The following is a 14,429-nucleotide window of genomic DNA, read 5'->3' on the forward strand; positions in this document are numbered from 1 at the left end:
CCAGGGTAGCTTCACTAGAGTGCAAGGTTCAAACACCTGAGAAATGCCACTATCAAGGCAGCTGGGGCCTTGGAGGCCAGGGGGCTCTTAGTCACCAGACAGGAGGGGAGTGGGGGGCAGGTAGTGACCTGAGACTCCAGAGACCACCGGAGCCAGGGAAACGCTGCAGAGACTTGGTGGAAAGCCACTACCAGCATCAGGCCAGCTGAGGCCTGGTCCACATGAGGGCTGGAAGTAGGGTTGGGGCTGATCCTAAAGACCAAGAGCAGACATGGCAGGGCTGGGGACAGGAAGGGGCAGATGCTCACCCTTAATGGGGAGAGACCATAGGCAGCCGCTCCACTGCTTGATCCCGCCTCTGTCAAAGAGAAGGAAGGGGTCCCTGAGAATGGACCTTACAAATGGCCAAGTCCCTGTTTCTTTCTTTCTTTTTTAGGGTTTTTGCTCTGAAAGCCTCTCTCAGCTTTAGCTAAAAACCAACTGACTCTTCCCTAACGCAAGGACGGCCTCCTGTGGGCAGAGACCTGACCCCACATTGCTCCATGACCCATGGCCCCTGCTCCATGCCTGGGACTGGTGAGCTCCCAGGAGACACTACATGCACACACGCAGCATTCATGCACACGTATGTGCACACGAACAAAGGGCACACACCCACATGTGTACACACGCACGCACATGCCTGCACACACTCACACACATGCACAGGCAGCACGGGGGGGGGCCTTGGGCGGCGCCAGCCAAAGCGCAGCCCACACTTGCCACCTGCCTGCGGCCTGATGGGAGTTTCCAGAACCTCACCAGCACAAGGCTCTGTCTGAGGTGATGAAATCAAGTTCTCCTCTATTGTTTCCCCAGAACTGCGGGGAACAAACCCGTCACGTTGTTACAACAACCAAACTGTTCAGGCCAAAATGATGCATCGGCAATTAAGGGCTCCATCATTTCAAGCAATTAAAATAAACGCTTTATTTGAAAACTAATTAATTCGAGCTACATATTTTTCCCATGACAATATCCTATGATTACTTGATTTATGACATCTAATTATTCTTTATTAATCTAATTGAGAATAATCGCGTTATCCTATCTCCCCTGGCAGTGAGCCGCCTGGAGCGGAGGCAGCAGCCCCTTGTGCAACACCGGTGCACGGTTCCAGCCGCCCGCCACTGCCTCGTTCCCCTGTTCTGTCACTCGTCTTTTCCTTCCAGAGGGCAAAGGAACATGAAACTTAATCCACCGAGTACAACTCTGGATTCTGCCTGTTCTTCAAGATGTCAAAGAGAGACACATTCTTTTCAAAATTAAAAAGAAAGACAACCTGACAAAATTTGCGCAACTCTGACAGCCTTTCCAACCAATGCTGCGAACCCCGAAAGCCCCTCAGGCCCTGGGCCCATGGACGGAGGATGACAGTGCCCCCCTGCGTCCCACCTCAGAAGCAGCAGCCTGGCAGGCCTCAGGGTCAGCCCCACAGAGAAGGGCCCAGAAGGGAGCCTTCCTCCTGGCACGAGGAGCAGCAGGGAGACAGGGTCCCATGGGGAAAGGCATAGGTGGCTGGGACCAGGCTACACCCGGCACTCACCCTCCCACCAAGCTATGGTGCCTCAGGCAGACACAGCGGCCATGGGACCCAAGAGTGCCCCTCATGGGGAAGGCAAGCAAACAACTAGAGACTGGCAAACACAGAGGAGGCAGGGAGGACCAAGGGAGAAGATGGTACCCAAAGACCACAGCCTGATCCCTGAGTTGGCCCTGAGGACCCACCGTGCCCTCGGTCACAGAACCCTTTCCTTTTACTGCAACAGGACCGCTGGTCCTTGAAGAAGCTTGGAATCAACAAGGAGTACTGAGAAGTGAGCCAAAGCAGGGAAGCCACCACCAGAGTCAACCAAGCACTATCCCTGCTGACTCCAGCCCACCAGATCTTGCCTGACTGCCTATGCCTGGGAGAGCAAGGACAAGCCACGTGGGATGCTGCGAGTACCTCAAACAGCACCCCCCCACCCCCAGCCCTCCATAAGTGGGCCACAGGAGAGCACAGAACGGCTTCCAGAAGCCCCACAAGGCACCTAAGAATTCCATAACCAGCAGAAACTAGGGAGGCACCACTCTGTGACAGGATAGATGCCCACAAAACAACTAAAATAAAAACCCAAACCCAGGGCGCCTGGTTGGCTCAGTGGGTTAAAGCCTCTGCCTTCAGCTCAGGTCATGATCTCAGGGTCCTGGGATGGAGCCCTGCATTGGGCTCTCTGCTCAGCGGGGAGCCTGCTTCCCTGCCCCCTCTGCCTGCCTCTCTGCCTACTTGTGATCTCTGTCAAATAAAGAAAATCTTCTAAAAAATTAAAAAAAAAAAAACTCTTCAGTACATCACTAAGCTATCTAAAAAAAAAAAAAAGTTTAGAACTTTCAAAGGCCCAAAGTAAGCAGAAGTCAAACATAGTAAGGTCTACGGAGTCCCCCCTAATTGGCACCTGCCCTGAGGGCATTTGCTACATTAGTAATCTAGAATTCTGGTTCTAAGGCAAGACCTCCAAGTCCATGAAGACAAAGCTTAGGGCCTTCCCAAAGTAGACAATCTCCTAGGAACATCTCCATAATGATGAGACCCCACAGGACTAAATGCTCAGTGTTAAACTGAACCAGAAGTAGACCTACACCAGAGGTGCCAGAATGATGCTTTAGTCCTAATTTACACCACCTGAGGAGGTCTCCAAAACTTCAGTCTGTCTCTCAGAAGGAGCCCACCTTCAGGATGCCTGGGTGGCTCAGTGGGTTAAAGCCTCTGTCTTCGGCTCAGGTCATGGTCCCAGGCTCCTGGGATTGAGCTCTGCATCAGGCTCTCTGCTCGGTGTGGGGCCTGCTTCTCTCTCTCTCTCTCTGCCTGCCTCCCTGCCTACTTGTGTTCTCTCTCTGTCAAATAAATAAATAAAATCTTTAAAAAAAAAAAAAAAAAGGAGCCCACCTTCAACACAGGCCTGAATGAATTCACCAATAAAGTCCTATGAAATGCAAGCAATCAGAACTCATAGAAAAGAAAAAAGAAACACAGCACCATGAGTGAGAGCCATGAGAAACAACAAAAGGTAGAACTAGACCCCTAGAGCACAAAGTATCCAGGCATATAGAATAAAGATGTTTAAGGCTCTGAAGAAATAGAAAGAGGGACTAAAATCACAAGTGGAGAGCAAGAGATCACAAAATTCACCACTCAGATTTGAATAAGGATCCAACTGGGTGAAAGGCTGTTGGGAAACAGGAGATTTGCACTGTGCCAAGGTATTACATTACAGATTATTTACTGATCGCAGAAGGAGAATGTTCCTTAACAATGGAGACATCTGGCTGTCACCACCTTCACCATGAGATTGAAGCTGGCACCGCCAATAGTAAACAAACCAGCATCACTTATCTCCTGAGGTGATGCCAGAAAACACAGCACCATCCTCGTACACCTGTGCCAATGACTTGCAGAAAACAGACACATCCAGATTACAGGATATTGGGCAAAGCAGCTAGCTTATACTTATCAAAAAGGTCAAGATCAAGAGAAAAAACAAGAGCAAAAAGCAGGGTGAAGGTTCTAAGTTGAGAGACTAAAAGAGGCATTATGACCAGATATAATACATGAAACTTGACTGGATCAGAAAGGTAAGGAACAACTGGGGAGTTCCTGAATATAGACTGTTGATAATTTGGAATTACTGTGGGGCACCTGGGCCACTCAGTCAGTTGAGCATCTGACTCTTGATTTCAGCTCAGGTCTAATCTCGGCATCAGGGCAGAATCAGCTTGGAATTCTCTCCCTCTGCCCCTCCTCCCATTCATGCTTACTCTCTCTCTAAATAAAGAAATATAATATATTTTAAAATATGAAATTATTGTTCATTTTATTGGGCAGGATAATGGCATTTTGCCTAAAAGAATGCCCTTATTTCCAGGCTACAGTGTTTTAGGGCTGAAACGTCATGATGTCTGCACACTGTTTTCAAATGTTTCAGAAAAAGAAATTCCAATCCTTATCTACGTACAGACAGGTAAAGCAAATGTGGCAAAATGCGAACAATTAATGAACATAAGTGAAGGGTATGTAAGTATTCACTATACTATACTTGCAACTTTTTTGTAAAATTATAAATTATAAAATTAAAATTATAAAAGCATTCTTAAAATTATAAAAGCATTCTGAGGAAGGAAAGGAAGACAAACCCACACTGGACTCATATCTACAATAAAGAATACACAGATCAATACATAAGAAAGCAAATGCCAAAAAGGAAAATAAGCGAAAGACTTGAACAGATATATCACAAGAAACATAAATGGCTAATAAACATATGAAAAGATGTTTAACCTAATTAATAATCTTGGAAAGCCTGTCAAAACCACAATGTGATATAATTACACTCCTAGCAAATTAGCAAAAGATTAAACAATCTGTCAAATGTTGACTACATTGTGGGACAACTTGAACCCTTTATCTTGCAAGAGAGAACACAGATTGAAAGAATCACTTTGGAAAACAGTCTAGGACTAGTCTGCACACCTTATGAGGCAGCAACCCCATTCTTAGATAAATACCCTAAAGAAATTCTCACATATGTACAAGGAGAGGTTTGTACAAGAATGTTCATAGCAATATTATGCATGCCAATAAAAACTAGAAACAATGCAAATGGCCATCAACTGCACAAAGTAGGTACATACATATAACAGAATATGCCACGCAACTGAAACTGTATAAACTCCAGTCTCACATGGCTGAAACTCAAAATGATAATTCTCATTAAGAGACATTAAGAACATAAAAAAGGAGGCTATAGACAGGGAGAAAATATTCATGACACATATATCTGATAATAAGCCATACCCAGAATACTCAGAATATAAAGCTAATAAGGAAAAAAGGGGGGTGGGGTGCCTGGGGGGTGCAGTCAGTTATGTACCTGATTGGTATCAGCTCAGGTTGTGATCTTGGTTGGGGTCCTGAGACTGAGCCTAGGGCTCTGCATTCAGCACAGTCTACTTGGGACTTGTCTTCCTCTCCCTCAGCACCCCCCCACCACTGATTCATGCACACTTGCTCTCTCTCTCTCTCTAAAATAAATATATAAATCTTTCTTTTTTTAAGTTAAAGTGATTCCAAAAGGCTAAAACTAGAGATGGATAAAGGTATTTCAGACAAATAGAAACAGTAAAAAAGCAGGGGTTGAAATATCGATGTCAACTAAGTTGAATTCTAGCCAAAAAGCATCAGAATTGACAAACCCAGATACTTTGCAATACTGAAAGCTGCAATTTACAATGAATATATGATTGTTTCAAATACCTATGTACTAAAAGACAGAAACACCACCTTTATAAAACAGAAACTACAGGAAATGCACGGAGTCACAGAAAAAATTCACCAATAATTGGAGAACAGGATATACTACTATTTTTAGTACAAATCATAGCAAGTAAATAATAAATAATAAGTAAGGAAATAGAAGACTCCATGGGGTAAATATTATGGATCCATATGGAACTTTACACCCAGAAAACAGAGATTAGCCCTTCTTCTCAAGTGCATGTGAACATGTATAAAAATTACATACTGGGTCACAAAGAAAACATCAGTAAGTTCCATAAAGAAAAAATATTATAAGCACACACTATGACCATAGTGCAATTATATCAGAAATTAACAATTTAAAAACTTAAATGTCCTCCCAACTAAAAATTTAAAGCCATTTATTATACAACAAATTTTAGGTGAAATGGGAAGTACTTAATCTACTAACTTTAAGAAATGACAATGAAAAGCACTATAAACCAGAATTCATGAGGTATATTTAAAGTTTTGATCAGAGGGAAAGTAGAGACCAATATAACTTATGATTATCATACAAAAATAGTAAATAAAATATTAGCAAACAAAATACAACACCAAATTAAAGAAATAATACAGGATGACCAGTGGAAATGTAAGGTTAGTTGTTGTGTTTTTAAAAAATATTTTATTTATTTATTTGAGAGAGAGAGAGAATGTGTGTGTGAGAGAGAGCAAGCAAGAGAGAACATGAGCAGAGGGGGCGGGAGGCAGAGGGACATGGAGAAACAAGCTCCCCACTGAGTAGGAAGGCTGACACCAGGGTTGATCTCAGGACCCTGGGATCAAGACCTGAGCCGAAGGCAGAGGCATAACCCACTGAGCCACCCAGGTGCCCCAATACCCATTTTTTATTAAAACATTTAACCAGGGCACCTAGGTTTTTTTTTTTTATTTAATTTTTTATTTTTTATAAACATATATTTTTATCCCCAGGGGTACAGGTCTGTGAATCGCCAGGTTTACGCACTTCACAGCACTCACCAAAGCACATACCCTCCCCAATGTCCATAACCCCACCCCCTTCTCCCAAACCCCCTCCCCCCAGCAACCCTCAGTTTGTTTTGTGAGATTAAGAGTCACTTATGGTTTGTCTCCCTCCCAATCCCATCTTGTTTCATTTATTCTTCTCGTACCCACTTAAGCCCCCATGTTGCATCACCACTTCCTCATATCAGGGAGATCATATGATAGTTGTCTTTCTCTGCTTGACTTATTTCGCTAAGCATGATACGCTCTAGTTCCATCCATGTTGTCGCAAATGGCAAGATTTCATTTCTTTTGATGGCTGCATAGTATTCCATTGTGTATATATACCACATCTTCTTGATCCATTCATCTGTTGATGGACATCTAGGTTCTTTCCATAGTTTGGCTATTGTGGACATTGCTGCTATAAACATTCGGGTGCACGTGCCCCTTTGGATTACTACGTTTGTATCTTTAGGGTAAATACCCAATAGTGCAATTGCTGGGTCATAGGGCAGTTCTATTTTCAACATTTTGAGGAACCTCCATGCTGTTTTCCAGAGTGGCTGCACCAGCTTGCAATCCCACCAACAGTGTAGGAGGGTTCCCCTTTCTCCGCATCCACGGCACCTAGGTTTTTATTAAAACACTTAACCTGGCTCCCCGCTCAGTGGAGAATCTGCTTCTCCCTCACCCTCTGCACTTCCCCATCACTCGTGCTGTCTCTCTCTCAAAATAAATAAATAAAATCTTAAAACAAACCCCACCTAACCAAAGAGAAACTTACGGGTTTCTTAAAAATTATTAAAATACACACACACAGGGGTGCCTGGGTGGCTCAGTGGTTAAGCCGCTGCCTTCGGCTCAGGTCATGATCTCAGGGTCCTGGGATCGAGCCCCACGTCGGGCTCTCTGCTCAGCAGGGAGCCTGCTTCCTCCTCTCTCTCTGCCTGCCTCTCTGCCTGCTTGTGATCTCTCTCCATCAAATAAATAAAAAAAAATCTAAAAAAAAAAAATACACACACACACACACACACACACACACAACCTCCTTCTACAGTCAAAACATTACTTTATGAAGAAATATTGGAGGTATTTTCTCTAAGACCAGAATACCCAGTATCTATACTACTATTCAACACTATACTGAAGATTTAAGCCAATGCAATTAAATAAGAAAAATCAATTAAAGGCATATGACTTGGAAAAGAAAACATTAAATGATCTTCCAGATGACATGATGATATACTTGAGAGCCTTAAATAATCAATGATAAAACAAATTCAAATGTTAAAAAAACAAAACAAAACAAAAAAACCCTTAGTATGGTATGGGGAAAAAACTAACAAAGAGAACTTACTAGCTTCCATATGCACAAATAATAACCTGTTAGAGAAAATTTCTTTCACAATACCAATTAGAAGATAAAATACCTAAGACATTTCTAAACTTTCTCGTGTCAAAAGAGATAAAATTCAAATATCTTTACGATATACAGAAATCTTCAAAATTAAGGAAAGAAAGTCTGAAGACCAAATAGAAAATGGGCAAAGACTTGAATTCACATTCACAAAAAATAAAAATGGCCCTTAAACATATACAAAGATGCTTAACATGACTCATGGGGAAATGCAAAGTAAAACTACATTGACGGGCTTCTGGATCTGGCGAGGATGAAATAAATTCACCATAGTCTCTTTCTCTGGCTGAGTATGACTAAAAACTCTAGACAAAGTATAAAAAGCAATTACCTAAAACCTCTGAAAAGTGAACAATGACAGACAGATTTTGGAGGCAAGTAAAACCTTGGAGGAAAACTATATGGGGTGAGTTTTCCAATTTTATTCGTATGTCTTGGGGCATTGCCTTGGGGGAGGCCCAGCTTGCATAGCTGCAAGGCAGCAGTAGCTAAAACTTAGATAGACTAGTTTCTGGACAACTTTACAAAGAAAAAGTCTAAAAAATGTGAGAGGAAATCCCTGATGGCTTGTTTTTCTCTTCTCTCTCAGCACTGTCTCGACAAGAATGGGCCCTGGACACAGAACTGTGTGGAAGAAGTGACTCTGAGAGAAACCTCTGTCTTTTTGGCCAAAGGAACCATAAGAAGTGAATCCTGCTGGATGGAGTGTGTGTGCAGAGTTGGGCATGGGGGTGGGGAATGCAGAGAGGAAAGAGCTAAAGAAAAGGGTCTCTTAATTCTGTGAATGAACTCACAAAAGTCCCATGCTCGCTACTGAGTTTCATAAGCCTGGGATAGACCCAAAGGAACCTCTCAAAAGCTTTGAAAATTGAAGAGATTAAAACCATAGGCCAAAAAGGGCAAGACAGAACATGTGTGGCAATTCTAACTGGCTGACTGCCTGCTAATACAAAACTCAACATTCTCCAGAGGACCCCATGTAACACTCAACCAGAATATGTCTAGGATATAATACAAAGTTATTCAACATACCAAGAACCAGAAAATGAGAGCAGTTCTCAAGGGAAAAGTCAACTTATGGATACCAACTTCGAGACTATTCAAATATTGGGAATATCAGAAAAGGATTCTTTTTTTTTTTTAAAGATTTTATTTATATATTTGACAGAAAGAGATCACAAGTAGGCAGAGAGGCAGGCAGAGAGAGAGAGAGGAGGAAGCAGGCTCCCCGCTGAGCAGAGAGCCCGATGCGGGACTCGATCCCAGGACCCTGAGATCATGAGCTGAGCCGAAGGCAGCGGCTTAACCCACTGAGCCACCCAGGCGCCCCCAGAAAAGGATTCTAAAGCAACTTCTATAATTATGCTCCATGAGGCAAAAGTAAACATACTTGAAATGAACAGAAGGGAAGTTCTCAGCAGAAAAACATAAATCAATTTTTTGAAATTTCAAAACAACAATACAATATCCAAAACAAAAAAAATTCAATAATGGAATGGGAAATGACAAAGGAAAGAGCCAAAGAACATGAAGATTGGCCAACAGAAATTACCTAATATAAAACCAGAAAGAAAAAACATTAAAATAAATAATTAGAGCATCGAGGACTTGTGGAAAAACAGTAAAATGTCTGAGATTCGTGTCACTAGAGTCTGGAGAAGAAGAGAAAGAAATGGAGCAGGAAAATTACTTGAATAAATAACTATCTGAAATTCCACAAATTTGGGAAGAGACAAAAATTTATAGATTTAAGATCTCAATGAGCCATAAGCAGGATAAAACCACATTCAAACACAGCATAAGCTGCTGAAAAATAATAAAGAAAAAATCTTGACAGTGATGACACATACGTCGGGAAATAAGAATCAGAATTAGTATGGATTTCTCATCAGAAACCACAGAAGCCAGCAGACAGTGGAATATCTTTAAATTATTGAAAGAAAAAACCTCTATATTCAGTAAATTCTCTTTGGGGAATGAAGGCAAAAACTGATATTCTCAGATGAAGGAAAACTGAGAGAATATTTGGCAACAGATGTGACCCAAAGGGAATATTAAAGGAGGTTCTACAGCTCAAAAATAATGTTAATCAGAAGGAATCATGGAACTTCAAGAAGGCAGAGGAAGAGAAATAGTAAATATCCAGGTAAATATAAAAGACAAATTTTCATCTCTTAAGTGAACATGTATATTGTTAAAATGATAATACTGTCTGGTCAGATTCTTAATAGACAGCTATCACATGAAGGCAGGAGGGCAAGGGGACCTATATGATTGTAAGGCTTCTATATTTTATATGAAATGAAAAATAATATTAACCCCAAAAAACTGTGAAAGGTTGAGAATGTACACTGCTACCTCTAGAGGAACCACTAAAAACATATAATACAAAAAGAGATACAGCTGAAAAGCCAACAGAAAAATTTCAACAGAGTATTTGAAAATATTTAAATAATTCATAAGAAGACAAGAAAGAAGAGACCGAGGAACCAAAAAATTAAAGGAAAAAGAGAAAACAACAAAATAGTGAACCAAAATAGAGTCATATCAATGCCTACAATAAATGTAAATACTCTTAACATGTTAGTTATTAGATCTAACAATTATAACCTATTAAAAAAAAAAAAAAGACCCAAATGTAAATTATCTGGCAGAAACCCACTTTCAATATAAGACACAGATTAAAAGATGAAAAGAATTACCATACATATAATAAAAGAAAGTTAGTTGGAGAGAATATGTTAATGTCACAGAAAGTATACCTCAGAGAAAGGAACAGTACTAGGGATAAGAAGGACAGAAAATAATAAAAAGTGTCAATTCATCAAAAAGATGTAAGAGTCCTAAATATGTATTCAGCTAACAACAGAACTTCAAAATGCATGAAGGAAAAACTGATAGAACTAAAAAGCAGAAATAAACAAATACATAATTATAGCTAAGACTAAAACTCCTCCTTAGAAATTAGCTGAGTAAGTGGCCAAAAAGTCATACAGATTCCTGATTAATACTATCTACCTACCTGACCTAGCTGACATTAAGAGAATACTCTACCCAACAGAAAAAAACACATTCTTCTCAAATGCACATGGAATATTCATCAAGATAGACCATATCCTGGGTCATAAAACCTTAAAAAATGAAGAAACAAAAACATACAAAATATCTTCTCTAACATTATGGAATTAATCTGGAAATCAATAATGGAAAGGTAACTGGAAAATCTCCAAATATTTGGGAAATGAACAATATACTTTGAAATACTCAACTGGTTAAAGAGGTACGTAGTCCCAAGAGAAATTAGGAAATATTTTGCACTTAATAAAAATGAAAAACAAAATAATCAAAATGTGTAGGACACAGTTAAAGTGAGGCATGGAGGAAAAAATATAGCATTAAATGCCTACATTCAGGGTACCTGGCTGGCTCAGTCAGTACAGCATAAGACTCTTGGATCTCAGGGTTGTGAGTTCAAGCCCCATGCTGGGTGTAGAGATTACTTAAAAAAAAAAAAAACCTATATTAGAAAAAGAAAAATCTCAAATCAATGATGTAGTCTTTACCTTAAGAAACTAGAAAAAGAAGTGCAAAATAAGCCCCAAAGCAAGCTAAAGGAAGGAAATTATAAGGATAGAGCAGAAACAAATGAAATAGAGAATAGTAAAACAATGGAGAAAATCAACAAAACCAGAGACTGGTTCTTTAGAAAGATTTACAACATTGATAAATCTCTATCTAAACAGATAGAAACAAACTATCTTCATGAAAGGATTATCACTCAAGACACAACAAATGTTAAAGAAATGCTATAAACAACCCAATGCACATAAGCTTGACAATTTAGCAGAAATTGAACTGAAGGCCACAAATATTAGAATGGAAAAAATAAAAAAGAACAAAACCAAGTGCTGACGGAAACGTGGAATACGGAATTCTTATACACTGTTCCTAAGAATGCAAAATGGTACAAGCATTCTGGAAAACACCTGGGTAGTTTCTTATACAGTGAAATATACATGTATCATATTGCCTGGCAATCCTACCCCTTGATAATTATTGGAGAGAAATGAAAATTGATGTGCAAACAAAAGCCTGTACATGAGTGTGTACAGCAGTTCTGTTCACGTTGCTCCCAATGACCATTCACAGGTGAATGGAATACTCTCGAGCAATAATAAGAAACTATTGAAAAACGCAACAACGTGGATGGATCTCCAGAGAATTATGGTGCGTGAAGGGTTACGTACAGTTATATGGCATTCCGGCCCAACTAGGCAGAGAGCACAGGTGGGCGGTGACAAAGGGCCAGGGGTTGTGGGGAGAGGCTGAGTATTGAGGGGGAGCAAGAGGAAGGTTCGGAGATAATGGATCAGCTTCTGGGTTGGGATTGTGGTGGTGCTGGTGCAGACAGGTGTTAAGAGTCACTCGAAGTACATTTCATAGTAACGATCATATTAATAACAGATCTTCACGAGTTCATTCTGATATAATAAAATAATTTAAAAAATAAACGGGGGAGAGTAGACAAATATTGCATGCAGAAAAATTCCCAATCATTTGTGGAGATACTCAGCTCTCAAGGAACCCCTCATGAGGGGCGGCCCATACTGAGTCCTTCCTAAGAGGACAGTCTGGAAAGGAAGAGAAAAGGCTAACTTTACAGAAAGGAAACCTGACAACCACTACCTCAGCCAGGTGACCAAGGCCGACATCAACAGTGATGTCATTTTGACAGTATGTACCATTAATATGTGATGAGATGATGTTTTATCTTTGAGGTCCAGCTCCGGGAACCCACAGCCCCAGTCTAATCATGAGAAAGACACCCACAGCCTAGCTGAGGAACAAACGTTCCACAAAAGACCTGACTGGTACCCCATAAAACGGCCAAAGCTAGAAAAAATAGGGGAAGTCTAAGAAACTGTCACAGCCCAGAGGACACTAAGGACACCTGACAACGAAATGTAATGGGATGCCCTGGACAGCATCCTGGGACAGAAAGGGGACATTAGGTAAAAACTCAAGAAATCTGAATAAATGTAGACTTAAGTCAGTAATGATGCACCAATGTCAGTTCACGATTGTGACAGCTGTACCATGCTAATCACATAAAATGTTAATAAGAAGAGAAGAGGACTCGAGCATGCTTCTGTGCACAAAGTAATGTACTGGGCCACTGCTCTCTTGGGATCCCAGAAAGAGTTCTGGGATGTTATTTTTCAAATAAAATATATTAGACAATATTGTGCTGGGTTTTTTTCAAGCTAGTCTATAGGAGTTACCACTAACACATTATGAAAACCCAGTTTCCTGCTTAGACTTTTCTGGCTTAGAGACAATTTCTAATTCTACTTAGGCGGCTTTAAAAAGATTCAATGCCAATTTTTAAGGACTTAGCCCACTTAAAATAATTCACCATCCTGTTTTTGCCCCCAGAGAAGCAGATTTAAATTCATCAGTAGTGTTCCTAATAGCTCCCGAATAGCTAAGCAAATTAGCTGATGAGTTTTGTCATAATCGTCATCACCACCATGGTCACCTGGAGAAGCATAGCAGCGTGCCAGGGAAAGGAAGAATGCATCTCCATCAGCCAAACCAGCTCATTCTCTCCTTGAACTACACAGCCATCCTAGTGGAAGGCTCTGAAGTGGCTGGCTCTCCAGGCTGGCAGGAACAGAAACCCACTTTGTGCTTCCCAGGCTACACCTGGGACCACAAAGGTGCTCTCTCGACAGGCCTGTCCTGAGCACTGCTTTGTCACCCTCCCGCCTTCCTGATCAGGACAAACGACATACAGCAAGAGTCCCAGAAGTGGCCCTTGGAAGCCACATCACAGACACAGTGACCTGGGCAGTCCAGTCCAGGTCACTGGGAAACTTTTCAGGGCTGCTGCTTCCCACCATGGGAATGGAGGTTTGACCACTGTCCTCCATGGCCTTTGAAATACAAGGAGTCCCAGGGGAGTCAGCAGGTTCACAAATAGGCATTAGAAACCAGCCTACAACTTAGTAGGACAATCCCTTTCCAAGTTGTCACCCTGTTGCTGACGCCCTGGGGGTCAGTGTCCCGTCCACAGCATTGGCTTACCACTGAAGCCAGGGTGGGGACAGCCCAGTAAGTGATGCCCAGGCCCCAGAGGGGTGGTCCTGCCATAAGTAAGGCCAAGGGCACAGTCCCTTCCAGACTACGGGGCACCTGGGCGGCTCAGTTAAGCGTCTGACTCTCGATTTCAACTCAGGCCATGATCTCAAAGTTGTGAGATCAAGCTCTGCACTGGGCATGGAGCTTGCTTGAGACTCTCCCTCTCCCTCTGCCCTGTCCTCAAAAGCAAAGTAAAACAAAACAAAACAAAACCAGAGAGCCTGGACCCGCCCACAACAGCTTTAGAAAGTGTGTCCGGGTGAGACAATGGAAGGAACAAGCCTGGGGGACAGTAAGATCCCTGTCCTGTTACCTGCAGCTCCCAGCCACAAAGAACTGGACACACTCCCCGGGCCAAGGAAAGCACGCTGCACCTCCCTGCTCAGGCCCATGGGCTGCCAGGCACAGGCCCAGCCTGTGCCCACAGCACCCCTCCCCAGCCCCGAGCCAGGGAGGCAGGTTTGCCGGGGGTAACTCAAACTTCACAAAGAAACCATTTCTGGAATGGGGCTCCGTTTGGCGATT

At 41.9% G+C, this 14,429-nt stretch overlaps 1 protein-coding gene across 20 annotated transcripts in view; it reads right to left on the reverse strand.

Moving 5' to 3' along the window:
- GNB1L (G protein subunit beta 1 like) overlaps positions 1 to 14,429 on the reverse strand; it is a 68,812-nt gene that overhangs the window by 42,463 nt on the left and 11,920 nt on the right. For 2 of the 20 annotated variants that reach the window (XM_013051346.2, XM_013051347.2), the window contains exon 3: positions 309 to 358. The exons of the other annotated variants lie outside the window; for them this stretch is intronic. In XM_013051346.2, coding sequence (XP_012906800.2) covers positions 309 to 358 — 50 coding nt within the window. The remainder of the gene's footprint in view (positions 1 to 308; positions 359 to 14,429) is intronic. 20 annotated transcript variants of the gene reach the window in all.

The sequence above is a fragment of the Mustela putorius genome, unplaced genomic scaffold, assembly GCF_011764305.1.
Source record: "Mustela putorius furo isolate JIRA1106 unplaced genomic scaffold, ASM1176430v1.1 tig00003858_pilon_pilon_pilon, whole genome shotgun sequence".
Taxonomy (NCBI): domain Eukaryota; kingdom Metazoa; phylum Chordata; class Mammalia; order Carnivora; family Mustelidae; genus Mustela; species Mustela putorius.